This window comes from Hipposideros armiger, unplaced genomic scaffold, assembly GCF_001890085.2.
Source record: "Hipposideros armiger isolate ML-2016 unplaced genomic scaffold, ASM189008v1 scaffold_321, whole genome shotgun sequence".
Classification (NCBI taxonomy): Eukaryota; Metazoa; Chordata; class Mammalia; order Chiroptera; family Hipposideridae; genus Hipposideros; species Hipposideros armiger.
Window position 1 is genome coordinate 1,844,531 of NW_017731671.1, and position 26,303 is coordinate 1,870,833.

Here is a 26,303-nt window from a genome sequence, read left to right on the forward strand (position 1 = left end):
GGTCCGAGTCTCTGGGAGGCGGCCAATGAGTGCACTCCGGGAAAGTGGCGAGGCCAATATGGCTTCCTGCACCTTGTGACGGTTGAAGAAACTCTGTTAGGTCCCATGGAGAAACCCCGGGGCGTTGAGGTGAGAGGGAGAGGACTTGTTGTGTCGGGGGAAGGGAACCCCGAGAGCTTCGCTCGGGAGACCCTTCTTTAAGCCTTTTAGCGACGCCTTGCGGGTGGAGGGTGGAAGGATGGGTAAACGGAGGCTGAGCGGGGCCAGAAGCGATCGGCGTTGCCTTTTGCTCGGATACTGCTGGGGCCGACGTCCGGCGAGTAGTTCAGGGAGGAACAGCCCCCCTGGTCTGGGAAAAGGGGAGCTGAGTTCAGGATATGAGAGCTCCAGAATCTTCTTCGTCCTCCCTGCCTTGTGGTTGGTTTCTTTAGGGGTTGTGAGGCCTCTCATATCCTGGTGGGACGTGAGGTGAGATTAAAGTTTAATAAACACTCCATGTCTGGAGGGTTCGCGTGCATTATCCCCCAGTATACTCACGACAATCCTGTGGTATTGTTTCGTTTTTATGGTTAAAATAGCTGAGGCTTAGAAAGGTGGTGCGAGACTCTCCAACGCATCTGTAAAGTGCAGAAGGTTAGCACTAAGTAAGTCCGTCAGGTCCCAAAACTTGACCTGTTATGCTTTTCCCACGCTACTACAACCTGTAACTCACTCGCCCTTTAACCATTTGGCTTCTGGTCACCTTGTATTTCAATTCGATTTCCTTTCTAGCACATTTGCATGTGCAGTTGTAAATATAAAATGTAATCGCTCAAAAATTCTACAGGGGTGAAAGAGAATAGTCATAATAAAGTAGAGAATAAGAATAATAGCTCACACTTTTATTTATTAATTGTTTTATTTTATTGGGGAACAGTGTGTTTTTCCAGGACCCATCAGCTCCAAGTCATGTAGTTGTTTCAATCCAGTTGTGGAGGGCGCAGCTTAGTGGCCCATGTAGGGATCCAACCAGCAACCTTGATGTTATGAACACTGTGCTCTGAACCAACTGAGCTAACGGGCTGCCCCATAGCTCACACTTTTAGAGCTTCCAGTAACTGCTGGAAAAAGATATAGGCTTTATGTCTTAGTCTACATAACAAACTTTTAAAGAAAGCTTATATATCTCCGTTGTACTGATGAAGAAACTGACAGCAGCAAGGTTAACTGTCTTGCACAAAATCACACAGATAATAAATAAGTGTCAGAGCCAGAATTCGAACCCAGGCGAGTCTGGTTAGAAATTCCATGCTTTTTTGTTTGGTTGGTTTTTGGGGTTTTTTTAAAAAGATTTTTATTGCGGAATTGGGGGATGGGGAACAGACAAGTTGCTGTCCTTTTTGTTCTTCAGTCTAGTTGTGGAGGACGTTGCTTCACTGGCACTGGCCCATGTTGGTATTATCATTGCACTCTTCCCGGGTGAGGCAGATTAGTGGCCGGCTTCTGGATGGCCGCTCATGGCGGCTGCTGGCCGCTCACGCTGGCTGCTGGCTACACACGGTAGCCCATGGCAACCCACTGCCACAGGGGCTGCAGCCTACGCCGTCGCCGGCGACTCACGGCAGCCCAGCTCCAGGTTGAGCTGTTGTTCAGCATCTTAGCTGTGGAGGGCAGTGTCACTGGCCCTCATATGTGGGATCTGAACCGGGGCTCTCTGGCATCCCAAGCCAGTTCTTAACCATCGCGCCACTCAGCCGGCCCAGAAATTCCATGCTTTTAACCAGTAATAATTGCCAACATTTATTGAACACTTACTATGTGCAAGTCAGTGTTCTGAGTGCTTTACCTGTATCAACTCTTACTTCTCCCCCAAAGCCAATGAAATAGGTGGTATTATCCTCATTTACAGATGGGGAAATTGAGACACTGAAAGACTGACTTGCTGCATATCACACAGCTAGGAAAAAGTAGCGATGGTATTTGAGCCCTGGCCTTATGCCCAAACTCTTCACACTTTTTCTACTACATGCCAGGTAGTCTCATATGCAATATTTACTTACTGTGATCCAAATATTTTTCTTATTTTATAGATGAGAAAGTTGAGCCCCAAAGAGGTTAGACGACTAGCCCAGGGACCCACAGCTGGTTAGGGCCAAAGCGAAGTCCAAAGCTGTTATAGTATACATGCGGCAACTGTTGTGTCTTCTGCTTCCTAAATCCTCCTTAGGGCAGCCTGGGTCCCAATCTAACTTTTCTCTGACTTAAATTGTTTTGAGTTGAGGTTATTTTGGTGTACATATGCTGAAGGGGGAAGAATGAGTTTCTCATACAGGCATAACTCAGAGATAGTGCGGGTTCAGTTCCAGGCCACTGCAATAAAGTGAGTCGTAATCTTTTTGCTGGTGGAGAGTCTTGCCTTCAATTTGTAAAAAACCCAACATCTGTGAAGTGCAGTAAAGCAAAGTACAATAAAACAAGGTATGCCCGTACAGTTGTCCCTCAGTGTCTGCAGGGGATTGGTTCCAGGACACCTCTGGAACCACACCTGGATGCTCAAGTCCCTTATATAAAATGGTGTAGTATTTGCATATATATGCACATCCTCCCATATACTATCTCCCATCTCTAGGTTACTTATAATACCTAACACTATGTAAATAGTTGTTATACTGTATTGTTTAAGGAATAATGAAAAGAAAGATAAAGTCTGTGTATGTTCAGTACAGACGCAACTATCATAGGCCTAACTACATAGTACACACATCAGCAAGAATGAAACTTTTTCTCTGAATATTTGAAACGCATGGATACAGAAGGCCAACTGTATACATCTTTCCCAGATGTATACATTCCTAGGGCATTTTTATATCACTGTATTCTATTTGAATCATGTTAAAATGTCATCACTTAAAAATCCACAGAAGGAGCTTGGTTAATTCTTAATACATGTTTTTACTGTCTTGTTAATCTATTTCTTTCAATTGCGGTTGAGAAGTATATAAACAAGAGTAATGATATTGGTGTTTGCAAAGGGTATTTGATCCTGCCTGCCATTTTGCCCAAGAGTGTTGACCAAGAACTGGGAAGGGAGCTGACAGCAGATTTGCAGCCACCCTCCCTGTCCACTAGGCCAAACATGATTCCGTCCGCCTGATTTGTGTTGTCCTTTCACTAGGAGCCTCCTTCAGAAGCAATGGAGGAAGAAGAGGAAGATGACTTGGAGCTCTTTGGTGGCTATGACAGTTTCCGGAGTTATAACAGCAGTGCGGGCAGCGAAAGCAGCTCCTATCTAGAGGAGTCAAGTGAAGCAGAAAATGAGGAGAGAGAAGCAGGGGAGCTGCCCACCTCTCCCCTGCATTTGCTCAGCCCTGGGACTCCCCGCTCCTTGGACGGCAGTGGTTCTGAGCCAGGTGCCTTCAGAGTGTCCCTGAAGATGGGGAGGTTTCTGGAGGCTGTGGAGGGAGAAGGGGAGATAGGCCACGTGAGCCGAGGCATCCAGGTGGAAAGGGCTGTTTGATCTGACACCTCAGGAATCAGATGTTAAGGACCTGTGAGAGAGACAGAAGCACACCAAGTATCCCCAAGGGTCATTTCCTCTGCTGCAGTCTGCTTTCATTCATTCTTTCATACAACTAATGTTTATTTAGTTGCCAGTCATTAACATGGTGCCGCTTTTACATGTGTGTGACTAGCTGGTGGATTTCTAAGCTTGGATGTTGAGAGGATAGGACAGCTAAAGTATGCTGGTTACTGTCCAGGAAGGGACAAGAAGCAGCTTGTGGGTTGGAAGTGACACGAGGGAGATACAGAATACTCCTACATCTGGGTAAGAGGATTAGGGTCGGGTGAGCAGGTAAGAAGCCCCATGGATCAGCTGGAAGCCAGTTGGCTTCAGAGATGTGATGCTGGGACAGCTGCCGGACCCCCATGTCAGGGCCTCCAGCATGTGGACTGCCTATGCAAAGAGGCAGGTTAGTGGTCTATGGGGACACGCTTGGTACCTAAACTTTTTTCCCCCCGTAGTTTAGAGCGAGTCTTTTTTTCCCAATTATATATTATTTTAGTTTTAGGCGTACAATGTATTGGTTAGACATTTACATAATTTATGAAGTGATCCCCCAATAAGTCTAGTACCCACGTGGCACCATACATAATTACAATATTATTGACTATATTCCCTGTACTTTACATCCCTGTGACTATTTTGTAACTACCAATTTGTACTTCTTAATTCCTTCACTTCTTTCACCCAGCCCTCCAATCCCCCTCCCATCTTGTAACCGTCAGTTTGTTCTCTGTATCTATGAGTCTATTTATTTTGTTCTTTAAATTCCACATATGAGTGAGATCATATGGTATTTGTCTTTGTCTGACTTATTTCACTTAGCATAATACCCTCTAGGCCAGCGGTTCTCAACCTGTGAGTCGCGACCCCTTTGGGGGTCGAACGACCCTTTCACAGGGGTCGCCGGGTACTCGTATGTGGGCGTATCTGCATGTTGGCCTGGAGACAGATAGAGGAGCGGTGTCTCGGTTCCTAAGACCATCGAAAATATGTGTTTTCCGATGGTCTTAGGCGACCCCTGTGAAAGGTTGAGAACCGCTACTCTAGGCCCTTCCATGTTGTCGCAAATAGTAAGATTTCATTTTTTCATGGCTGAGTAATATTCCACTGTATATATGTACTACATGTTCTTTATCCAATCATCTATTAATGGGCATTTCAGTTGTTTCCATATCTTGGTTGTAAATAGCGCTGCAGTGAACATAGGAGTGTGTATGTCTTTTCGAATTAGTGTTTTGGGTTTCTTCAGCTAAATACCCAGAAGTGAAATTGCTGGGTCATAGGTAGTTCTATTTTGAATTTTTTGAGGAAACTCCCTACTGTTTTCTGTGGTGGCTGCACAATTTGCAAGCCCACCAACAGTGCATGAGGGTTCCCTTCGCATCCTCACCAACACTTGTTTTTTGATTTATTGATGATAACTATTTTGACAGGTGTGAGGTGATCTCTCATTGTGATTTTAATTTGCATTTCTCTGATGATTAGTGATGTTGAGCATCTTTTCATATGCCTGTTGGCCCTGTGTATGTCCTCTTTGGAGAAATGTCTATTCAGGTCCTCTGCTCGTTTTTTACTTGAATTTTTGTTTTCTTGGTGATGCATTGTATGAGTTCTCTATAAATTTTGGATATTAACCCTTTATCAGATGTATCATTGGCAAATATCTTCTCCCATTTAGTAAGATGTCTCTCGTTTTGTTGATGGTTTCCTTTGCTGTGCAGAACTTTTTAGCTTGATGTATTGAAATAGTTCCATTTGTTTATTTTTTTCTTTTGTTTCCCTTGCTCAAGGAGGTATATCAAAAAAATATCACTTAAGGGCAATGTCAGAGAGTTTACTGCCTATATTTTCTTGTTTTGGGGTTTATGATTTTGGGTCTTACATTTAAGTCTTTAATCCATTTTGAGGTTTTTAAAAAGATTTTTATTGGGGAATTGGGGGGATGGGAACAGCACTGGGGAATTGGGGTAAGGGGAACAGACAAGTTGCTGTCGTTTTGTTCTTCAGTCTAGTTGTGGAGGACGTTGCTTCACTGGCCTAAGCTGGCACCATCATTGCGCTCTTCCCGGGCAAGGCAGATCAGTCGTCGGCTTCTGGATGGCCACTCACTGTGGCTGCTAGCCGCTCACGCTGGCTGCTGGCTACACACAGTAGCCCATGGCAACCCACTGCCACAGGGGCTGCAGCCTACGCCATCGCCGGCAACTCACGGCAGCCCAGCTCCAGGTTGAGCTGTTGTTCAGCATCTTAGCTGTGGAGGGCAGTGTCATTGGCCCTCATATGTGGGATCCGAACCGGGGCCCTCTGGTGTCCCAAGCCAGTTCTTAGCTATCGCGCCACTCGGCCGGCCCTGAGTTTATTCTTGTATATGGAGTAAGAAGGTGTTCCAGTTTTCCCGGCACCATTTATTGAATAGACTCTCTTTACCCCAGTGTATATTCTTGCCTCGTTTGTCTTGGATTAAATGATCATATAGGTATGGGTTTATTTCAGGGCTCTCTATTCTGTTCCACTGATCTATGTGTATGTTTTTATGCCAGTGTCATGCTGTTTTCATTACTATGGCCTTGTAGTATAGTTTGCTATCAGGTAGCATGATACCTCCAGCTCTGTTCTTCTTTATCAAGATGACTGTGGCTATTTGGGATTTTTTATGGTTTCATATAAATTTTAGGATTATTTGGCCTAGTTCTCTGAAAAATGTCATTGGTATTTTGATAGGGATTGCATTGAATCTGTAGATTGCTTTGGATGGTATGAATAGTTAACTCTTCCTATCCATGAGCATGGTATATGCTTCTGTGTATTTGTATCTTCTTCAATTTCTTCCTTCGGTGTCTTACAATTTTTCTAGTACAAGACTTTTACCTCCTTGGTTAAATTTATTCCTAGGGTTTTGTTTGTTTTGTTGTTGTTTTTGATGCAATTGTAAATGGGATTGTTTTCTTACTTTCTCTTTCTGATAGTTTGTTATTGGTATATAAAAATGCAACTGATTTCTGAATATTAATTTTGTATCCTACTGCTTTACTGAATTCATTTATCAGTTCTAATAGGTTTTTTTTGGTGGAATCTTTGGGGTTCTCCATATATAGTATCATGTCATCTACAAATAATTACAGTTTTATTTCTTCCTTTCCAATTTAGGTGCCTTTTATTTATTTATTTTTCTTGTCTGATTGCTGTGGCTAGGATGTCCACTATTATGTTGAATAAAAGTGGTGAAAGTGGACATTCTTATCTTGTTCCTGATCTTAAGGAGAATGCTTTTAGCTTTTCCCTGTGTTGAATATGATGTTAGCTGTGGATTTGTAATATATGGTCTTTATTATGTTGAGCTATGTTCCCTCTATTCACACTTTGCTGAGAGTTTTTATTATAAATGGATGCTGGATTTTGTCAAATGCTTTTTCTGCATCTATTGATATGATCATATGATTTTAATCTTTCATTTTGTTTATGTGGTGTATTACGTTAATTGATTCATGGATGTTGAACCAACCTGCATCCTAGGAATAAATCAAACTTGATCATGGTGTTTTATCTTTTTAATGTATTGCTGAATTCACTTTGCTAATATTTTATTGAGGATTTTTGCATCTATGTTCATCAGTGATATTAGCCTATAGTTTGTTTGTTTTTTTAATAATATCTTTGGCTGGTTTTGGAATCAGGGTACTAGTGACGTCATAAAATGAGCTTGGGAGCCTTCCCAACTCTTAAATTTTTTGGATTAGTTAAGAAGAAGAACATATGTTAATTCTTCTTTGACTATTTGGTAAAATTCACCTGTGAAGCCGTCGGTCTGGTACCTAAACTCTTTAGAAGAATAATCTAATACTTTTTTCCAGTTGAATATTATTTCCTTTCTATTCACCCTGTTTTCTCTTCCTCTCTCGCCTTTCATCTTTCTCCCTTCTATCTTCTAACCATTCTCTTAGAATCTTAGAACTTGAGAACTAGAAAGAACCAATAGAGACCATCTAGTCCAGGGGTTCTCTATCCTGGCTGTGTATTAGAATCCGCTGGGGAGCTTTTAACAAACTACAGGTGCCAGTATCCCAACACAGACCAATTAATTAGAATCTCAGGCTTGGGCATTTTTAAAAGTTCCCCCAAGTGATTCTAATGTGAAGTCAGCGTTGAAACACTGATCTAGTTCAGACTCTTTATAGATGAGAATAGACCATAGAAGTTAAGCGACTTGAGCACTTTTTTCCTTCTCATTTTCCTCTTTTGAAACTTTCTATCATTCACTTGTTTCCCCAGTCCTCATGGATTTTCCTTAGCCCCACTGTTGACACATAGCCAAGGGATGCCAAACAGCTTATCTTAGGTAAACTAGATTCAGGACTTACCTGGTTAATGCAGTGCCCGGGTTTTGAAGGGCCTGTCATTTTGTTGGATTTTGGGGTGACCGCATCAGGTGAGTCATGTGCTAAGTTTTCTTCCCAGCTGTCTGTGAGATGTGTGGTATCGTGGGTACAAGGGAAGCCTTCTTCTCCAAGACCAAGAGATTCTGCAGTGTCTCCTGTTCCAGGAGCTACTCCTCCAACTCCAAGAAAGCCAGTATCTTGGCTAGATTACAGGTGAGAGGAGGTCATTTGGAAGACCCTTCCCGGGCCCCTGGGTACTGAGATGGGAACAACCAACTTGGGAAGGACCTTGCTCGCTTCCATCAGAGGTTGTAAATTTCCTGGTACTTATTATGATCTCAAACTTTAGATGACTGAGGGATCTATTTATGGAGCTCATTAAATTGCAGATTCCTGGAGCTTTGTTCCCTTCATTCCCCACCCTCACCCCTGAGTCTGAAGTGTTCAAAAGTTTTAAACAAGAACCTAGGGGGAGCCTGATGCCCTTGGTCTTTGCATCACACTTTTGTAAATGTTCTGAAAGGAAGCTGGGAACCAGGCACAAGCTTCATCAGCCCCAGTGGGTTTAGAAAGTTGATGCCTCCTCTCTGACTCCCTGTCATAGGCAGCGACCCAGGTCTTACCAATATCTAATTATTGACATTCATAGAGTTTTTAGAAATGGCAGGATTCTGATGTGTTGTCTAACGCACTCATTAATTGATAAGTCTGCTGAGGTCCAGAGAGGAGAATGTCTTCCCTAGGGTGGCTCTGTGGGATGAGAGCAGCAGAATCAAGGCTGCAAGCTGGATCTCAGGTGCCTGGCCTTGTGTTTCCTGGTAGCTATGGCCACCGTCCACTACGCTGGTTCTCAAACTTGATGGCATGTTGGGATCACTTGGAAAGCTTTATTGATGCTTGTGTCTTACTCCCAAAGATTCTGATTTAATTGGGCTGGAGTGTGGCCTGGACATAGAGGCTTTAAAGACCTCCCCAGGTGATCATAACGTGCAGCAAAGCTTCAGACCCTCTGCTCTGATGTTTATTGAAAGTCACTGCGTGCCAGGTCTTCTGCTTAGTACTTCATACCCCGTCTCACCTTTGCGAGACATTACTGTCATTTCCCTTGTTTTGTGGATTTTAGTCAAGGCATAGAAAAATCCCTTTCCTCAGTGAGCTGATAATATTGTTAATAGCTACAATTTAGGGGTACTTGCTAAGGGCATGGCGCACTCAGTCTAACCAGTGATCCCTAAGAAATCAATTTTTTAAAATTCCTATTTTAAAGGGTCAAAAATTTTTAGTAACTTGCTCAAAGGCACACAAATAAAATTGAAGAGCTGGGATTTAACCCCAGGTCAGTGTGGGCTTTAAACCCACACTTCTACTTCACTGATGGCTAATAAATTCTCGGGGCCTTTCTGATCAGTGCTTAAGTTACACATTACAGGCCAGATCGGTGCCCTTTCTCTTTGGGGGAGGGGGACCCCTTTGAGCACCTGATGGAAGCCATGGACCCTTTCCAGAACATTCATGTACTCGTAGGTACAGAAGGTGGCCTCCTGGTCTAGTTCCCAGACCCCGCTGAAGCCCATTCTCTTCCTTAAATCTGTAGGAGCACTGGCAGGAGGGGACAGCTGAGAGTTGAAGCCACTAGTTAGATGTTTCTGGACAAAGCAAGGTTTAAAAGCTAGAACGTGTGTCCCTCCCTGCCCTGCAGCCCTGAGCCCGCCCTCCAATCCCTCCAGGGTGAACAACAGCTAAACCCTTACTGAGTTGAGTGCCAGGCAGATACTGTAATCATTCTCCCTACCCCTTCCTAGCTAAGCATTGTTATTATTATCATCCTGATTTACAAGTGAAGAAGCAAGCCCTAAAGAGCTTAAGTAACTGGACTCAGGCCAGGATTTAAACCTAGGCCGTCCAAATCCAGAGGCAGATTCTTAGCCAGTAGGCCTCACACACATACTCTCCTCCCTTCAGGGAAAACCACCTACCAAGAAAGCTAAAGTCCTGCACAAAGCAGCCTGGTCTGCCAAAATCGGAGCCTTCCTCCACTCGCAAGGGACAGGACAACTAGCAGATGGGACACCAACGGGGCAAGACGGTAAGACAGCAGAGGACAATGAAGATTCTGGGTGCCAGGACTGGGGTGGCCTGCCCTAGGAGGGAGCAGTGGAAAAGGTGGCCGGCTAGGAAGGACCCTGACCCAGGCTTACTGTGAACGGCATCTCCCTCACCTGGTAGGCATGATGGACATTATCCCAGGAAAAACCCTGAAGTTGCCAGGACCCTACTCCTGATAACTCAAAAGCTAAGGATTAGCCTCTATTGTTTTGCATTGCTTTTAGCCCAATGGTTTGTTTCCGGGGCAATGAGAACCCAGATCTAGTTTGAAGAGGGGTGGGGGGGTGGGGATAAGAAAAGGAAACTTTCTGAGTGTGTGTAGCAATTTCTGAGCAAATTAAACTAGGCAGAAAGTAACTTGGCTCTAGGGGGGTCTGAGTTTCTGACTGAAATAGTGCTCCACAGGCCAGAGGGTTGGAAGGGCCTTGGTGAGGGCACCTCCCTCCCGCCCTTTTAGATTGGCTCTAGCCAATGAGAGGTCGGGGGAGGTCTGAGGAATTAAAGCTCAAGGGTCTTTGAATTTCCTTTTCTTTGGGGGAAGAAAGGTCAGGCATTTCCTTCTGAATATTTCCTCTACTGTTGAGAGTCTGGTAGCCTGTGGATAAGGTCCTGATGGCCACTGGTGGGGCAGATATGGGGACAGGTGGCCTCAAGATGCTGCTGGGGTGGAGAAGGACCCGCTTCTGCAGGCTCCTCGTGCCAGGTCCCTGGAGTGGCATCTGCTTGGGCTCTGAGCCTCCACTCTTCAACTCCCCACTTTCTGCTCTGCAGCGCTGGTCTTGGGTTTCGACTGGGGGAAGTTCCTGAAGGATCACAGTTACAAGGCTGCCCCTGTCGGCTGTTTTAAACACGTGAGTGCCTGGAGACTAGGGGAGGGGGCACAGGGGACCCGGCGCTCACCACCCAGCACACCTGCCGGCCTCACCAGCGCTGTTCCAGCCTGGACGTTAGCACCGGGGAGAGAACAGTGGTGAGGTCTGGGTGGTCCGAGCCCAGCTTTGCCACTCACTCCAGTTTACCTTTCTGTCGACTTTTCAGAAGCCCCCTGGCAGAGCCGCATTGAGGGCGTCTAGCAAGTACTGTGCTTCCCCTCTGAGGCCCCCACTTTGTTACTTACAGAATGGAACTTTGTGCTAGTTGATGTCTAAGAGCCAACTCTGAAATCTTTTTCTCCCTTCTTCCCCGTTTTTAGTGTTTTTCCCCTTGAAAGCTTGGTGCTTTTGAATTGCCCTGAACCTCTTGGTCCCGGAGAGGCAGATGTGGCTGCATCCTGGAACCCACTTCTGCAAAAGGCTCCCTGTCCCCCTTTCACTGACAAACACCAGAAGGATGAGGCCCTGGGGGACTGGGCTTGCAGTGGGAGAACTTAGCATGTGGCCTGGGAGTCTGCAGGCGGGGAGAGAAGCCGATAGCAGCACCCTTGTTTTGTCTTTCAAGCCAGTTTCCTAAACCTGGAGAAGGCCTGTCACCAAAGTAAAGCCACTTCCTAGCCTCTCCTTTCTGAACGGCTCCTGAACTCTGGGCAGTGCCCTCAGCAATGAAAGCTTCCCGCAGTGCAGCCTCCCACTGCTCTCTGAACTCGTAGTAAGCACGTGCATGCACATCTAGTTGGGGAACCTCGCTGTTGCCTTGAATCCTCTAGCAGCCCTGGCAGTTTCACTGCCGGGGGGTTAACGTGACGCTTCCATTTGACATGTCTGATTCATATGTTCTGATAATCCTCCCCTGTGCCTGGTAGCATGACCATTTCTAGGTGCTGTGATGAACCCAGTCTCTGTGGCCAGGGAGATGGAGTGGGTACCCCGATTGGCTCAAGCCAGGGCTGAGAATGAAAAAAAGGTGAATTTCCACAAAGGAGAATCAAGGTGCCATTGGCAGCAAAGTGAGGATTCAGTGTTGGGTAGGCACCCAGAAACAGTCCATGGCTGTGGGGGCATTTTCATAGGAGGAGAGGGCTGGGGAGACAGGTAGAAACAGGCCAGGAATGATGTGTGGTAGACAGCTCTGTGTGAGCCGCCGTGGTGACAGCCGAGAGACCAGGGCGCCCTGATCCTTACCACCCAGCTTTGAGTAACGATCGGAGGTGCTATCTGTGTCAGCAACAGTGCCTGGCATGTGGTGAGCACTATAGAAACGGTTAGGTGTCCTTACTGTCACATAGGCTGGCAAAGGGGTGCTGTGACGATATAGCTACGAGTTGGTCCTGTGAAGATAAACACTCAGGGCTGTGTGACTGGATCTCTGACCCTCGCCCCGGCCCACCCCAACCTGTCTCCATTCCAACTCTGCTCTTCAAGCACAGCAGCTACACCTGGCTCGCCCTCATCCTTGTCCCGTGCCTGGCTGTCCGCACTCACAGTTAAGAGGCGAAGGATGCGGTGACTCCTGAGGCGTGAGGCCACTCCACCCTTCCCTGCCAGTCCAGGCAGCTCACTGACCCCTGTGTTCTCATCCCACCCAGGTCCCACTCTATGACCAGTGGGAGGATGTGATGAAGGGGATGAAGGTGGAGGTGCTCAACAGTGACGCAGTGCTCCCCAGCCGGGTGTACTGGATCGCCTCTGTCATCCAGGCAGCAGGTGGGTGCGCGTCCTGGGGCCAAGGCAGGGTCGGGGTCTGGAGAGTGGCATCCCCAGGTGCGTAGACAGTGCCATAAACGGGCTTCATGAAACAAACCAAAAAGCGCACCGCCGGAGTTTCTGCCTCTCTTGCAGCTCTCTTAGCTGCCTACCTTAGTGGGAACCATGGAGCTTGGTGACTTTGGAAACTCCCATTTTTTGAAGTTTATCCAGGGGTTATGAGGCTGTAGAAAATTAATTCTTCCCCTGTGCCATACTGCTTTCTAAGTAGGCGGCATGGGTTTGCTTCGGCTATGACTCTTGCGGGCAGCAGAGACCCCATTGCCTGCAAGGAGTTCATGGGATCGGCAGTGGCAAGTCCGGTGTAGGCTGGAGAAGAGGCAAGGCTGAAGAACATGCCTTTCCACCTCCCTCACTCCCTCACTGGCGCTCCTTTCCTTCTTCCAGGGTACCGAGTGCTGCTCCGGTACGAAGGCTTTGAAAATGACGCCAGCCATGACTTCTGGTGCAACCTGGGAACTGTGGATGTCCACCCCATCGGCTGGTGTGCCATCAACAGCAAGATCCTGGTGCCCCCACGGAGTGAGTAGAAGGGCTGGCTTCTGCCTCAGGTTAGCCACAACAGAACCCACCTTCCTCCTTGTCCCCGAGGCCCCGCTGCAGATCCAGGTTGTGGAGCTGGGTTTTATAGGACAATGGCCGGAGGGGGCAGAAATAAGTTCTGTCTGCTCTGGGAGGCTCTGGCGCCCTCTATCCAGGGGGCGTGTCGTCAGTCTGTGTAACCGGCACCTCCTCCTGTCCCCGCAGCCATCCATGCCAAGTTCACCGACTGGAAGGGCTACCTGATGAAACGGTTGGTGGGCTCCAGGACGCTTCCTGTGGATTTCCACATCAAGGTCTGGCAGTGGGCCCTTTGGGGCTCCTCCCCAATCTCCTTCCTGTCCCCCCCCTCCCTCTTTAGAGCCTTCGTGCTAGCCGTTGGAGTGTTTTTTCTGAGACTCCCTTGCTGAATATGAATTGTCTGTAGCGGCTCCATGATTCTCAGGGAAGGATGGTGGTTGCCACCTGCCTCCCACCTAACCTCAGTACCCTCCCTACCCAGACTGACCAGCCACATGGACCGGTTGCTCTTCCAGGTCCTTACCTGTGCTCACAGCATTTCTCAGGAGCGTTCATTCAGTAGATTTTATTAAGTGCTTGTTGTAAACAAGGCACTGTGGGAATGCAGAGACTAGGGACCCTGCCACCCAGGACTCGCCGATCTGGCAAAGGAAACGAAGTCGTGCACATAAATAATTATAGCCTCTGAACCAGGGATGTCCTGCAGAATCGCTTGTGTGGCATTGAATTGTAATTCTTAAAAATTATTTCGTTCTTTAACCTGAAGAGTGATATACATGGTAAAAATTTAACGGGCTCGCAAGGGTACACAGTGAAGACTCAGTCTCCCACACTGTATGCCAGCCCTCCTGCTGCGGGGCTCACTCACAGGTGCCTGGCACACCTGAGGTCTCCTGACTTGGGTGCTTATAGATGTGGGGCCCGTGTTTCCCTGGGTGTCACAGCAGTGAGCAGGGGGATGAGGGATGTGCTGTCATGACACAAAATTGAACTGGCTTGTGGCCTCAGGAAGAGCAGGCATCAAGGAAGGCTTCAAGGAGAAAATGGCATTTGAATTCTACCTTGATGGGTGGGGCGTGGGTGGTATGGAAGCCAGTGGTGGGAAAGAAGGATGGAGCACAAGTTGGCGCCATCTCACCCAAGGCACCGTCACCAGGTGAAAGGTTGTGCCGTGGGCCTGAGCTGCTGGAGAGCTGGCCTTCAGCCATCAGGGATGGTTCAGGCACCTCACAGAAGCATTCTCTGGCTTTTTTTTCCCCTAAGCAGAAATGATTTTTCCCTTATTTAAACTTATGGGTATTGCTTGTTTGCTGTTTATCTATAATGTTGTTCACTATCTTTTCATATTCTCTTTCCAACAAAACCGTAAGCTTTTTCTCCTACATTTCCCATAGTGCTTTGCATAGCTGACAGGTTTCCCTTTGCGGATGGTCATTTACTCTTTCTCAGCTGGCCCTTGTCTTAAGATGAGGCAGGTGACTTTGGGCGGTGCAGACCACTATGGGTATCAGGGTGGCCCCTTTTATGCTTAAATTAAGAGTTTGCTTTTGGGTGGCAGAGCAGGCTTCCATGCGAACCAGTCAGCAAGCACACGTTAACTATCTGTCATGTACCCAATCCTGTGTGCACACTGAAGGGACACAAAAGCAGCTGAAGATTAGGGGAGTGCAGAGGATAAAAGGGGGTGTGTTTATGGAGTAAGCTTAAAGTGCCCTTTGATGCCTGCAGTATGGTAAGTGTGTAGTAAAATGTTTTGAATGAGTGACCCATCAGCTAAGGTCAGGTGTGTGTACCTGTGTTTGTTCCTTGTTGAGAGAAAACATTAACTGAGCAGTAACTCTGTGTCGAGCTCTGTGCTCAGAGCTGAGAATGTAGAGATGAATCAAACTGAACCTAGCTTGTCCTTACAGAGCTCAGGTTTCAGTGTGTGGGCATAACAGAGGGCAATAAAGCATTGTTGGGCTGTGGGTTGCGCTGGGTGGGTGCGGAGGCAAGGAACGTGTCAGGAGAGGCTAGGTGGGGGCGGCCCAGAGGGACCCCTACCCAGGCCTCAGCTTGGGCCTCTTACTCTCCCAAATGGGCCGATCAGGCAGCCGGCATTGGGGTGGATTCCAGCTCTTGAGCGGAGGGCAGAGGGTCTGGTGGAGGGCTGGGTCCGCTTTTCCTATGGCTGCTTGGTGGTGACCTCTGAGACACTGCCCCTCCTGGTGGGATGTGAAATAGCACAGCTCAGTCCCCACCATGCCCAGGCTGGGGCTGGTTCTCCCTCAGCCAGCAGAGCTCACTGGACCAGTTCTTCCAGTGCAGGACAGCACCCAAGTCACAGCAACAGTCTCCTGTACCCTCACCCGTGCCCGTCATCAGCACTCTAGAGCCGCACGTGGGCCTCTTGGTCACTGTCCTTGCTGGATTAGAGGGGCAGGCATTGTTACTGAGATGCTATGAAAGCTGTTAAGAGCAGCAGCCCAGTGAGGCCAGAGCTGGAATTAGACATACAGAAGCAGGGCGCTGGGAGGGAGGGGAGTGTTGGCTAGAGATTCCTGAAAGCACAAGGCTGGACACGAGGACAGGGTCCGAGGATCAGCTGCAGCACTGATGAGTCTGGATGACTCTTGGCAAGCCACTTGACCTCTCTGGGACACCTGTTTTCTTAGACTGCAGAGGGCTTTATAATTCCCATCAGGCTGACTTACTGGGGTTTGGGTTCACACGTGTAAGCTGTGTGCCATCCCTCAACATCATCCTAGGGATTTGGGGCCCAGGTTTGAACCTGGCGGGACAGGGGGGGCTCATCTGCCCACCTCCTGACTTGGTGTTTGGGGCGGTTCCACCCACCTTCTCTGTCCTCTGGTTACTTGTGAGAGACAGAGCAGGAAGGTGGGGCGTGAGGGTCCCCACACCCACGGCAGGCCTGTGTCCTCACGTTGCAGATGGTGGAGAGCATGAAGTACCCCTTCCGGCAGGGCATGCGGCTGGAGGTGGTGGACAAGTCCCAGGTGTCACGGACCCGCATGGCCGTGGTGGACACGGTGATTGGGGGTCGCCTGCGGCTCCTCTACGAGGATGGCGACAGTGATGACGACTTCTGGTGCCACATGTGGAGCCCTCTGATCCATCCAGTGGGTTGGTCACGGCGTGTTGGCCATGGCATCAAGCTGTCAGGTTAGCAGAGCTCCAGGCCAGCGTGACCCCAAGGCCTGGGTGGGAACATCTCTACACCCCACAATGCTGTGTGGATCCTGTCCACCCTGCAGATGGCAACACTGAGGGCCAGAGAGGTTGAGTGACTTGACCAGAGTTACTCAGCTTGTAAGTGGTAAAATTGATTTGAACTTGGTCATGTGGGAAGAGTCTGAGGGCTGAATAGTTTCTACAGAGCTCCTGACTGTCTTCTAGGCAGGGGTGGGGACTGAGATACAGATTAGAGTATATGCAGGGCAGTCCCCACTTTTCTGGGAAAGGTGTGGAGATGGCCCTGTTAGTAGCCTTCAACGCCCTTCTCTCCCTTACTCCCTCTGCCACCTCCCCAAAGAGAGGCGCAGCGACATGGCCCACCATCCCACTTTCCGGAAAATCTACTGTGATGCTGTTCCTTACCTGTTCAAGAAGGTGAGGCACAGCCCTTGGGCACTTTTCCCCTTGGCCATGGGTCCATTCCAGGCCTTAGGACCCCGGCTTCCCCTGAGTTGCCCCATTCCCTCCCCGTTTCCTTCCCAGGCCTGGGCCGGCCCACATTCCCCAAATGCCCCGTTCCTTTAAGGTTCGAGCTGTCTACACTGAAGGTGGCTGGTTCGAGGAGGGGATGAAACTGGAGGCCATTGATCCCCTGAATCTGGGCAACATCTGCGTGGTGACCATCTGCAAGGTGAGCCCAGGCTGCCTCCAGCCTCCAGGTGGCTTTCTCAGGGTGGAGATGGCGCAGAGCTGCACTTCACGTCCATCCCACCTTCCCAACTCCAGCTGCTCCCGGAGCACCTGCTCTGTGAAGAGGGGACTTATCTGCTCTCTGCTCAGAATCTGCTTTCATGTCAGGATCTGAGGTACGCTGGGCCGGTGTTTACTGAACACCTGGCCTGAATGCGTCCTGTGTCAGGTATAGGCCTCACCCCATTACCCCCCTGGGGGCCATCCTGCCACCACATGCCATCTCTGAGTGCTGGCCTAGCCAAGAGCCACAGGTGGGCTGAATGCTGCAAACCTCCCCCATTATTGCTGCAGCCTAAGGAGCAAATGATCTCGGCCCTCCTGAGGGATGTGTGGATTTGTCCACCCAGCAAACCTCCTCCAGGCCGGGCCCGTGTACGCACACCACTGAGACCACAATGGCAAAAAGACAGATGTAGACCCTGCCAGCATGGCGTTCGCTGTCCAGTGGGGAAGGTCAGTGACCTCACAAGCACGGGCTACAGAAGTACAGAGAGCTCTGCAGCAGCCCAGAGAAGCTGAGGTCTAGCTCCAGTTCGACCCATGGCCTCGTGTCCCCACCAAAGCCACCTTGCCCTGGGATAGGGGTGCGGCTCGTGATACCATGTTCTTCTGCTCTCCCCAACCGCCTAGGTTCTCCTGGATGGCTACCTGATGATCTGTGTGGATGGGGGGCCCTCCACAGATGGCTCCGATTGGTTCTGTTACCATGCCTCCTCCCACGCCATCTTCCCAGCCACCTTCTGCCAAAAGAATGACATTGAGCTCACACCCCCAAAAGGTCAGCGTGGCCCCACCAAGCTGCAGGTGGCCCTTTGGCAGTGCGCTCCTTCCTGGACCCCCTCACCCTTCCTCTCCCCTCTTCTCCCTCTGCATCAGGGTATGAAACACACACTTTCAACTGGGACGCCTACTTGGAGAAGACCAAGTCCAAAGCTGCTCCGTCAAGACTCTTTAACATGGTGAGGGGACTGAGGGTGCAACGGGGCCTGGGGCGACCTTATTGCTAAGACCAGCCACTTCCGGGGAGAAGCTCCAACTCCAATGTAGACACTGTGCCCAACAGTTCCGCCTATCCCTGTCCCGGGGGTGCTGGTACTGGGAACAAAGTACAGTGGGGTCGCTGGTCAGGAACCTGCCCCCAGCTCTGCCCCAGTGGGGCAGGGAGCTAGCTGGCTCGCTCACTGCCTTGCCCCTCCCAGGACTGCCCCAACCACGGCTTCAAGGTGGGCATGAAGCTGGAGGCCGTGGACCTGATGGAGCCCCGCCTCATCTGCGTGGCCACCGTGCGGCGGGTGGTGCATCGGCTTCTCAGCATCCACTTCGATGGCTGGGACAGCGAGTATGACCAGTGGGTGGACTGTGAGTCCCCAGACATCTACCCTGTCGGCTGGTGCGAGCTCACCGGCTACCAGCTGCAGCCACCCGTGGCCACAGGTCTGGGCTCTTGCAGTCTTAAGGGGCTCTTGACTTTCCTTTCTCCTTCCTGCCAACCACCCCCCAGGCCCCATGCCCGCCTCATTCTTTGGCATGATCGAGAAATCTCCTGGACCACCTGTAAGTAGAGCGTGGCCCTTGCTCCTGACCTCTCGTGTCTCCCTGCCCCTCTGGCCTGCAGAGTGCCTGCCTTGATCTTGCCCACTCAGTCATATGCTCGTGCCCGTACGCACCCAGGGAAACCCTCCAGGTCTCTCTGAGCAGCCCTGGTGACGAGGGTGGGAAGAAGGGACAGCTGTTCTCTGGTCCTTCCCCCAGTCCCCTCCCCCATTCTCACTGCCCAACTTTAACTTCCCTTCTCAGGGTGTCCCGTGTCTAAGGGAGACTAGTGAGGGGGTGGGCCAGGGTCTCGGGTGCGCCTGTACCCTGTGTCCTCTCAACTCTCTCCTCACCTCTTGTCCTCTATTTCAACAACAGAGTCAACCACACCTCTGAAGGCCAAAGAGGCCACGAAGAAGAAAAAGAAACAGTTTGGGAAGAAAAGTAAGTGGTGCTCTCAGGCAGCTGGGGCTGATTTGGGACCTGCGATCAGCTGGGCCTGTGTCCCTAGAGCAGAGCAGCGGGCTGTCTCTTAGGTAGTGCTCCATGGGCCTGCAGCCTGCGTCTTCAGAGCATAACAGGGAGTCTTCCATCCCTGGCAGTGGTCAGGATCCCGAGGAAAATATAAGAGGTTGCATTTGACAGAGAAGGGGACAGGCCCCAGCCCTGCTGCCCCATGGCATGGCCCCCTTGGCCATGTGCGGCACCTGGTGTGAAAGTCAAGGTGCTGGAGGAAGCGGAAGCTGCTCCCCAAGGCCACCTCGTGATCCCGAGGCGGGACAAGGGCAGCTGCCAAGCTTTGGAGTCATTTCCCTAGGCGGGGCCCCACTCTCCTCAGGTCCTAAGCCCAGCATGGGCTCAGCTCAAGGGGCAGCAGGTTGGAGAGTGGCAGGGAGTGGGGGAGGCAGAGCCGTTCCCCGGAGCTGCGGCCTTGTGTCTGGGAGGTGGTCTCCATGACATGGCACCTCGCAGAGAAAAGGATGCACTGAAACGGGACAGAGGAAATGGACATGGTCCCTGAGCCTGTGAGGGCATGGACGGCTTTGAGCCTCAGGGCACACGGCCCCGAGGGGAGATGGCAGAAGTTCAGGCTAATTTCCCCAAGTGGTACCCTCCCCTCTGCCTCGCTGGATGAGACCCAGCCTCACGTGGATACAACCCTAGTGCTGGCTTTAATTCTGTTTTTATTCAAAGGGAAAAGAATACCACCGACCAAGACCCGGCCCCTGAAACAGGGGTCCAAGAAGGCCCTGCTGGATGGGGACGCGCAGGCCGCTGACAAGATCTCAGCGGAGCCCGTTCCTGATGAGAGTAAGAGACTCCAGCTCCAGTGCTCAGAGGCGGCCCCTCTGCTTCCCAACCTGGGCACAGAAAAGTAGAGTCAAGTTTGAAGGGAATTTTCTGGCACCAAACAGTCCTCCTCAGACCACTAGGCCTGAAGAGCTTCCTTCCACCCCCGACTCCAAATGGAGCTGAGCAGCTTGAGCCTGGCCCTCTGTTTCTGCCCCACCCCCACCCCCATGTGCTGGGCAGGACAGCAGGTGGGCAGATGCCAGTGTCTGGCACAGTCTGGTGGCCTGTGATAGAGCCCTGGGCCTTCTGCTGCCTGCCCCACGGAGGGGAAGGTGCTTGCTTGCGCGCCGCTCCCCCCAGGGGTCCTTTCCTTCTGTAGGAAGCCAGACCCCTCCCCCAGATCCTGATCCCCGTCCCCCCCTCCCGGTTGCCCGCGCTCCCCAGTTCCGTGCCCTCAGTCGCTCTTCTCCGGCCCTCCCACCTCCTTCCCCTTTAGTCATCGCCATACGTGTGAAGGAAGAGCATGTGGACACGGCCATGCCTGACAAGGCCCCCAGTCCAGAGCTGCCTGTTTCCATTGAGAACATCAAACAGGAGACAGACGACTGAGCCTGCCCTGCAGCCAGCCTGGCCACCTAGCTGGAAGCCAGCCCAGGCTCCTCCATGCCCCCACCCCACCATGCCACTGCAGTTTGGAGACTGATCCTTTTTGCATAAATTCTGCCTGGTGCTGGGAGGGCCACGCATGGAAAGAAGGACCAGCTGGGCTCTCCTTCCGCCCGCCTTGTGGCCTCTGCCCTCCTTTGGGACTGCCTGAGGCCCCCACACTTGTCTGAGTGACTCCCTCTCCAGCTAGAGTCCCCGAAGCACTCCCTTTCGGTAGCCTCCCTCCACATCCACTGTACCCCTCAGTTGCCAGGAGGTGGGGGCTGTCCCCCAGTCACACTCAAGACAGGACATTGGAGAGAGGGTGCATGTGCGTGCCCAAGCAAGTTGTAAGTAAAGGCCTGCAGCCTCTCAAGGGAGAGACAGCTGTGCCTGGTGTGGGCACAGCCTTTGCCTAAAAATCTAACCAAGTGGAGTGGCCTCCTGCCTCCTGGGTCGGCTCTGCTCCTCCTAGCACCCTAGGCAGGTGGGAGACCCTGTGCTGGCACCCAGCTCTGAGAAGCGGGGACCAGGCTGTGGGTTTATTTCGGTACTGGCGAGGTAGCCTTGACCTATTTTCTCTGTTGGCGTGAGCACTGACCCCCATTTCTAAAAGGAACAGTGGAGCAGAATTGGGATGTGCTCCTTGGGTTGGGGGGCTTGCAGGGGCCGAGGGAAGGAAAGATCACCCCAGCCCCTGTGCCACTTGATGAGACCTGTGGGGCGGGGCAGGGCAGGACCAGAAGGTGAGTGGCCCTGGTGGGATGGAGGCCCCAGCTGAGGGAGCCTGTCGGCAGCATTGAGCTTCACCTGCTGCAGAGGCCAGCTCAGCTGGGACCTGCCCGCCCCGGGCCCTCTGGTTAACCAGGGTCACAGGGCTGTGATGGGAGCGGTCAGCCCTGCTGGCCACGGTGGCCCTCCCTGCAGGAGCTAGAGGAAGGAAGAAAGGACTGGGCCACACTTCCTGGCTCCTTTGCTCTCCAAGCTCCTAACTCCTAAACGTAGGTTTTCCCTGCTCCCCTCCGAAATCACATTCTAGAAGTTCGCCTAGTATCTGCCAAATTGCAGCTTTTCTTTTCCGCAGTCTCCTTGGAAACTTGCCTCTGGTCAAGCCTGTCTCTCCACTAACCCTTCTCTCTGGAACCTGAGATGGAGGCAGCCTCCAGTCCTCAGCCCTTCTCTTTCCTCCCATATTTTTGGGTGGAGAACAGGACTGCTGGGTGGGTCTGTGTGTCAACCTTTAAAGGCTGCAGCTGTGCTGGTGCCCAGGTGCCTTCTCTGAGCTGGGCTGTGGGTTTGCTCAGGGTCTGGGATGTTTGGTGTCTTCCCAGAGATGGGGTGACCTGCCCAAGGGGAGCCAATTTGCCATCCAGAGAACTTGATCTGCTCTCTGCTGAAGAGACTAGGCAGCCCCACATGGTGCTGAGCCCAGAAAACTGCAGCCTGAGTTCTCCAGAAAGTGACCAGGTTAGGGCCACCATGTAGAACAAGGGCAGGTCTCACGCCCCAGATGGGCGGTGGCCTGGGTAGGCACTGTGGTACTCAGCCTGCTCCAGGAGCCCTGCTTCTGTTGAGCGTTCTGTGCCCAGAGGACTCGTCCTCATTCCCTTGCAGTTACGGGGTCCAGTTCCAACTAAAGCTTCTGGGGAAACTGGGCTTGCATGGCATTTGGCCATTAGTTCCTTCTTACTAAATGAAGAAGCGGTGCCTATAGGCACTGGGGGCACAAAGCCCCCTGATTCAGATAGCAGAGCTGGAGCGGCCTCCCCAGACATTAAATCTCTTACTTGCTCAAGTCTAACGCACAAGTCAGGTTTCTGTTCCCTACGACGGAGTGTCTTCTGATGCCACTTAATAGGAACAATTATGAAGTGAGCTCACATGTGGAGATAATAAAGAATAAATCACCTGTCCCTTGAACTCCTGTCTCCATAGCAACCCCATGTATTGCCTTATTTCCGCCAGTCCCCTCCCCCCAAGCCTCTGAGTTCCCCAAAGGGCCAGCACAAAGTTGGCCACAAGGAGCTTGTATAACATGAAAGTGTACATAACGTGTTGCTGGGACCTGAAGGTCACTGATTTATCACAGATGGAAGTATTGTCCTCGGGGACATTATCATTCGAGACAGAATAAGCCTTGTGCCTCAGATGCCACTAACAGCCTCACAGGGGGGCTGCTGGCTGGGAACCAGCACCCTAAAGAACCCTTATTCTACCTGGGGGAGGGGGGGGACCGATCAGACCAAATCCAAATACTTCAAGTTTTTCCTGTTACCCAGTATACACCCTCAGCCCTAGACCCAAGGACTGGAAGCAAGGGACCTGCCGTTTATGACAGCCTCATGCTAGGCACTGGTTGACACATTCCCATAGCTTATTTCATTTCCGCAGGTCTGTGAGGTACCTGTTGACTTCATTTTTACCGATGAGAAGAAAGAAGACTCATTAAGGCCTGGTGGTAACTTGGTTGCTTAAATTCACAGGTGGGGTTAACCCCCAGCTGCTCAACCATATTAACCGCCCCTACTTTTCATTCACTCAACATGAAGCATCTTCCACTTGCCAGATACCAGGCTAGTGTTTGGGGCCTCAAAGAAGAGCCTTGTGTGGTCTGGCCTTGTGCCTTCAGCAAGGTCAGCACCCCCACCCAGCCTAGAACTCCCTGCCAGCGCTCAGGGCCCTTATCCTCCAATTCCTTTGTGTTCCTGGGAGGAAACGGCCACTTGCAACAAAAAACGAAAAACCTAAACTTCAGGGCTGGCATTTGGTGTAAAGTGCCTGAATGGAATGGTCTGGGATGTCCCACTTCCTGCCACAACCACTGTACTGTGGGGTGTGGGTGGGGGGCTTCCCTTTGAATTAACCCTGACCTGGAGGTGGACCCATCGGAGCTGCTCCTCGGGTGCACACAAACCCCCCACCAGAGTTGGCGCAGGGAGAAAGCACTGAAGCTGATAGCACGTTGCCTGGTAGTAAGTGCCACACGAGCGTTTGCTGACGTGAATATTGTCACACTAGCTCCAAGTCTTCTAAAGCAGAATTCACCTTTAGCTTGGGGTCTTTTTAGGGGTTCCTTCCTCACTCCCACAAGGAACACTGTTACGGGTTGAATTATGTCCCTCCACAGAAGATATGCCTCAGAATGAGACCTTAATTAGGGTCTTCACACAGGTAATCAGGTTAAAGTGAGGTCATTGGGGTGGGCCCTAATCCAGTGTGACTTGTGTGTCGTGAAAAGGGGAATTTGGACACACATGTCACAGGAAGACGATGTGAAAAGACAAGGAGATCCCATATGAAAACAGGCAGATATTGGAGTTGTGCTGCCACCAGCCGAGGGACATCTGGGGCCACCAGAACCTGGAAAGGACAGGAAGAGCCCTCCCCTAGAGCTGTCAGAGGGAGCATGGCCCACCTTCAGAACAGAGACAAATTTCTGTTGTTCAAAGCCACCTGGTTTGTGGTACTTCATTCTGGCAGCCCTGGAGAACTATGCCATCTAATGGTCCTCAGGTACCCCAAATCTTCAAAATGTGGGTCCAGAGGCAGGCAGAGCTCTCGCTCCACCTCCCCAGTGCCCACTTGTGTTTTCATTTTCCCTCTAAGGACTGGCCTCCCCCTTGTGGAACCCCCATGTGCCCCCACCACCCAGCACAGGCTCCCACCCAGCGGGACTCCCAGATCCCCCCATTCTCTGATGTGCTGGGAGATTTTGCTACAACTGAGCTTTCAAGTGCGAACGGATTTGTCAGGATGGTTAACATCAAGGAGGTGACGAGATGACTCCATGAAGTCCAACCTATGGCTAAGTAGTGGGAGGCATCACCAACGCCCGCACTACTGCTCTTCCCATCCTAAGGATGAGCGAGGCCCTTGAGGTCAGGATAGGAAATGGCTGAGTCAACAGTGATCCAGCAAATATTGTAGCAGAGGGATTGATTTCATGGACACAGCGGGTCCAGTATAATGTGGCTTGTGAGAAAGGCCATTGTGCCACAGGATGAAAGAGCAAGGCCCTACAGATCCACCTGGGCCCAGCCCAGAGGTGGAGATGAGGAGGGGGATGGACAAGGCTGAACAGAGAAGCAACATGGTTACCAGATCTAGAACCACATGAAACAGACAAGAGACGTCAGAGCCCCGCTACCCTCAGGCTTTGGAACCTGACCCACCCACCAAGGCCTCCCCCCACCTGCCCTGTAAGCAACCTTATCTGCTCCCCGTCGTCTTTCCTTCATACGGGCTCTCCTGGCACCGGGTGTCCGCTTGGCCTTCCTGGCAGCCCAGCCCGGGCAGGCTTCAAAGACAGCAGCTGCAGCCTTCACCCTCTGGCCATGGGCACTGGGAGGGGCAGCACAGGTGGCCCCCACATGCAGGTTCAGCCCAGTGAGCCACCTGAGATGAGAGTTTGGGGAACACACTGTGATGAGCTTTCCTGAGGAGATCACGGGGATTCTCGCCATTTTGGGCCAGTGGAGTCTGCTGTGTGAGAGCGAACTGCACAGTGCCCTGGCGCGGGCTGCCCACTGGTTATGTGACCCTGAGCAAGTAAGTCACTTCCAACCTCAAATCCATTCTCTGCAACAAGGGGTAGTGATAAAGTTACAGAGGGTTGATGATCCAGACACTGTTCAAACCAATCTATACATGTAACTGATTCAATGTAATTCTTCAAGCCACTGCCCTGAGGTGGATGGACACCATCGTCCCCTTCACAGAGACCTGCACAGGGAGGTCATGTGGCCCAAGTCAGAGCCAGACAGAGCTGGATTTCAGCCCAGGGCTGTGGGACTCCTGGTCTGGGATCCTTGTTGCTTTCTCGTGTAACTATGTAAAGTGTCCACGCATACTGATGAGATCCCGCCCCACGGCTGGGCAGAGCTCATCCCTGCTCTATGCGCCCCAAGTCCATGCATGCTGGCTCCCCAAGGAAGGGTAGCTGGCCCTGGCAGGACTCTCCCCCCAAAGCTGCTTAGCTGGGCAGACATGGTGGCCCAGAGAGATGGTGGGGGCTTGAATGAAAGCAGCTGTGGGTCCCCAGCTGGGGGCCTGGGGTGGGGGGTGCTCACCTGTGAAGTGGGAGCAGCTGGCAGTCACAGCGGAAGGGATTGCCACTGAGGTCGACCAGCTCCAGCTGACTGAGACTGGGAAAGGCGGGAAGGGCCTGCAGCTGGTTCTTCTGTAGGTGTAGGCTCTGGAGCCGAGGCCCCAGGCCTGAGAAGGCCCCGGGAGCAACCTGCAAGGGGGTGCCAGGCCCTCATGTGAGCTCCTGTCAGACCAGGTTGGAAGGCCTGTGCTCCCCCAGCGGAAGGGAAGTGGGGCACCCAGGATGGCCCAGGCAGGAAGGGCAGTGCTGGGGTGGAAACAGGTTGGTCTAGTGCCAAAGCACTTGCTATTTGTAAGTCACCTGGATCCCCAGTTCATGGTTGTTTCTGCTTTGTCTGAAACCCCCACCCCCAATAATGGCAAAGCTTCTTGGGGGCTCCATCCCTGCCCTCAAAGTAGGTGACTCCTAGACCCCCGCCCCTCCCTCCTCCGTGCCCCTGCAGCGCCCTCCCTGGCAGGCCTCTCCATGTGGCACTGGATTTTGCCTGCTCTGTCATCCACACCTGAGCTCCCTGATGGCAGTGTAGCCTGGCTTATCTCCGGGTCCCCATGCCCAGCCTCGGCCTGGCACTG

General features: G+C 51.3%; 2 protein-coding genes across 6 annotated transcripts in view; one reads left to right on the top strand and one right to left on the bottom strand.

Annotated features, from left to right (window-relative positions):
- On the top strand, positions 1-22,544 carry L3MBTL2 (L3MBTL histone methyl-lysine binding protein 2). Of its 5 annotated transcripts, XM_019660604.1 has the most exons (19): positions 2-129; positions 3,155-3,389; positions 8,000-8,133; positions 9,883-10,006; positions 10,798-10,877; positions 12,488-12,605; positions 13,053-13,187; positions 13,413-13,501; positions 16,157-16,388; positions 16,759-16,835; positions 16,987-17,091; positions 17,187-17,266; positions 17,501-17,606; positions 17,784-17,931; positions 18,030-18,112; positions 18,353-18,587; positions 19,065-19,130; positions 19,881-19,997; positions 20,476-22,544. In XM_019660604.1, exons 1-19 carry the CDS (start codon positions 106-108, stop codon positions 20,586-20,588), a joined length of 2,301 nt encoding a protein of 766 aa, XP_019516149.1. In that variant the 5' UTR covers positions 2-105; the 3' UTR covers positions 20,589-22,544. The 5 variants fall into 5 exon arrangements, with proteins under 5 accessions (XP_019516151.1, XP_019516149.1, XP_019516150.1 ...); XM_019660605.1 differs by lacking the exon at positions 17,187-17,266 and having other exon boundaries at positions 3-129; positions 17,445-17,606; XM_019660606.1 differs by lacking the exons at positions 19,881-19,997; positions 20,476-22,544 and having other exon boundaries at positions 1-129; positions 18,353-18,707; positions 19,065-19,123.
- Positions 19,963-26,303, bottom strand: part of CHADL (chondroadherin like) — a 10,439-nt gene continuing 4,098 nt past the window's right edge. The window contains exons 4-6 of the mRNA XM_019660609.1: positions 25,694-25,860; positions 24,833-25,019; positions 19,963-20,047 (exon numbers count right to left, since the gene is read on the bottom strand). Coding sequence (XP_019516154.1) covers positions 20,021-20,047; positions 24,833-25,019; positions 25,694-25,860 — 381 coding nt within the window. The 3' untranslated portion in view covers positions 19,963-20,020. The remainder of the gene's footprint in view (positions 20,048-24,832; positions 25,020-25,693; positions 25,861-26,303) is intronic.

Excerpts from the sequence above, each read along its gene's own strand:
- L3MBTL2 (XM_019660604.1), top strand. The coding sequence starts at position 106 with ATGGAGAAACCCCGGGGCGTTGAG. Across the intron at positions 13,188-13,412 it reads GATCCTGGTGCCCCCACGGA|CCATCCATGCCAAGTTCACC; the intron begins GTGAGTAGAAGG and ends CTGTCCCCGCAG. Across the intron at positions 17,932-18,029 it reads TGAGCTCACACCCCCAAAAG|GGTATGAAACACACACTTTC; the intron begins GTCAGCGTGGCC and ends CCTCTGCATCAG.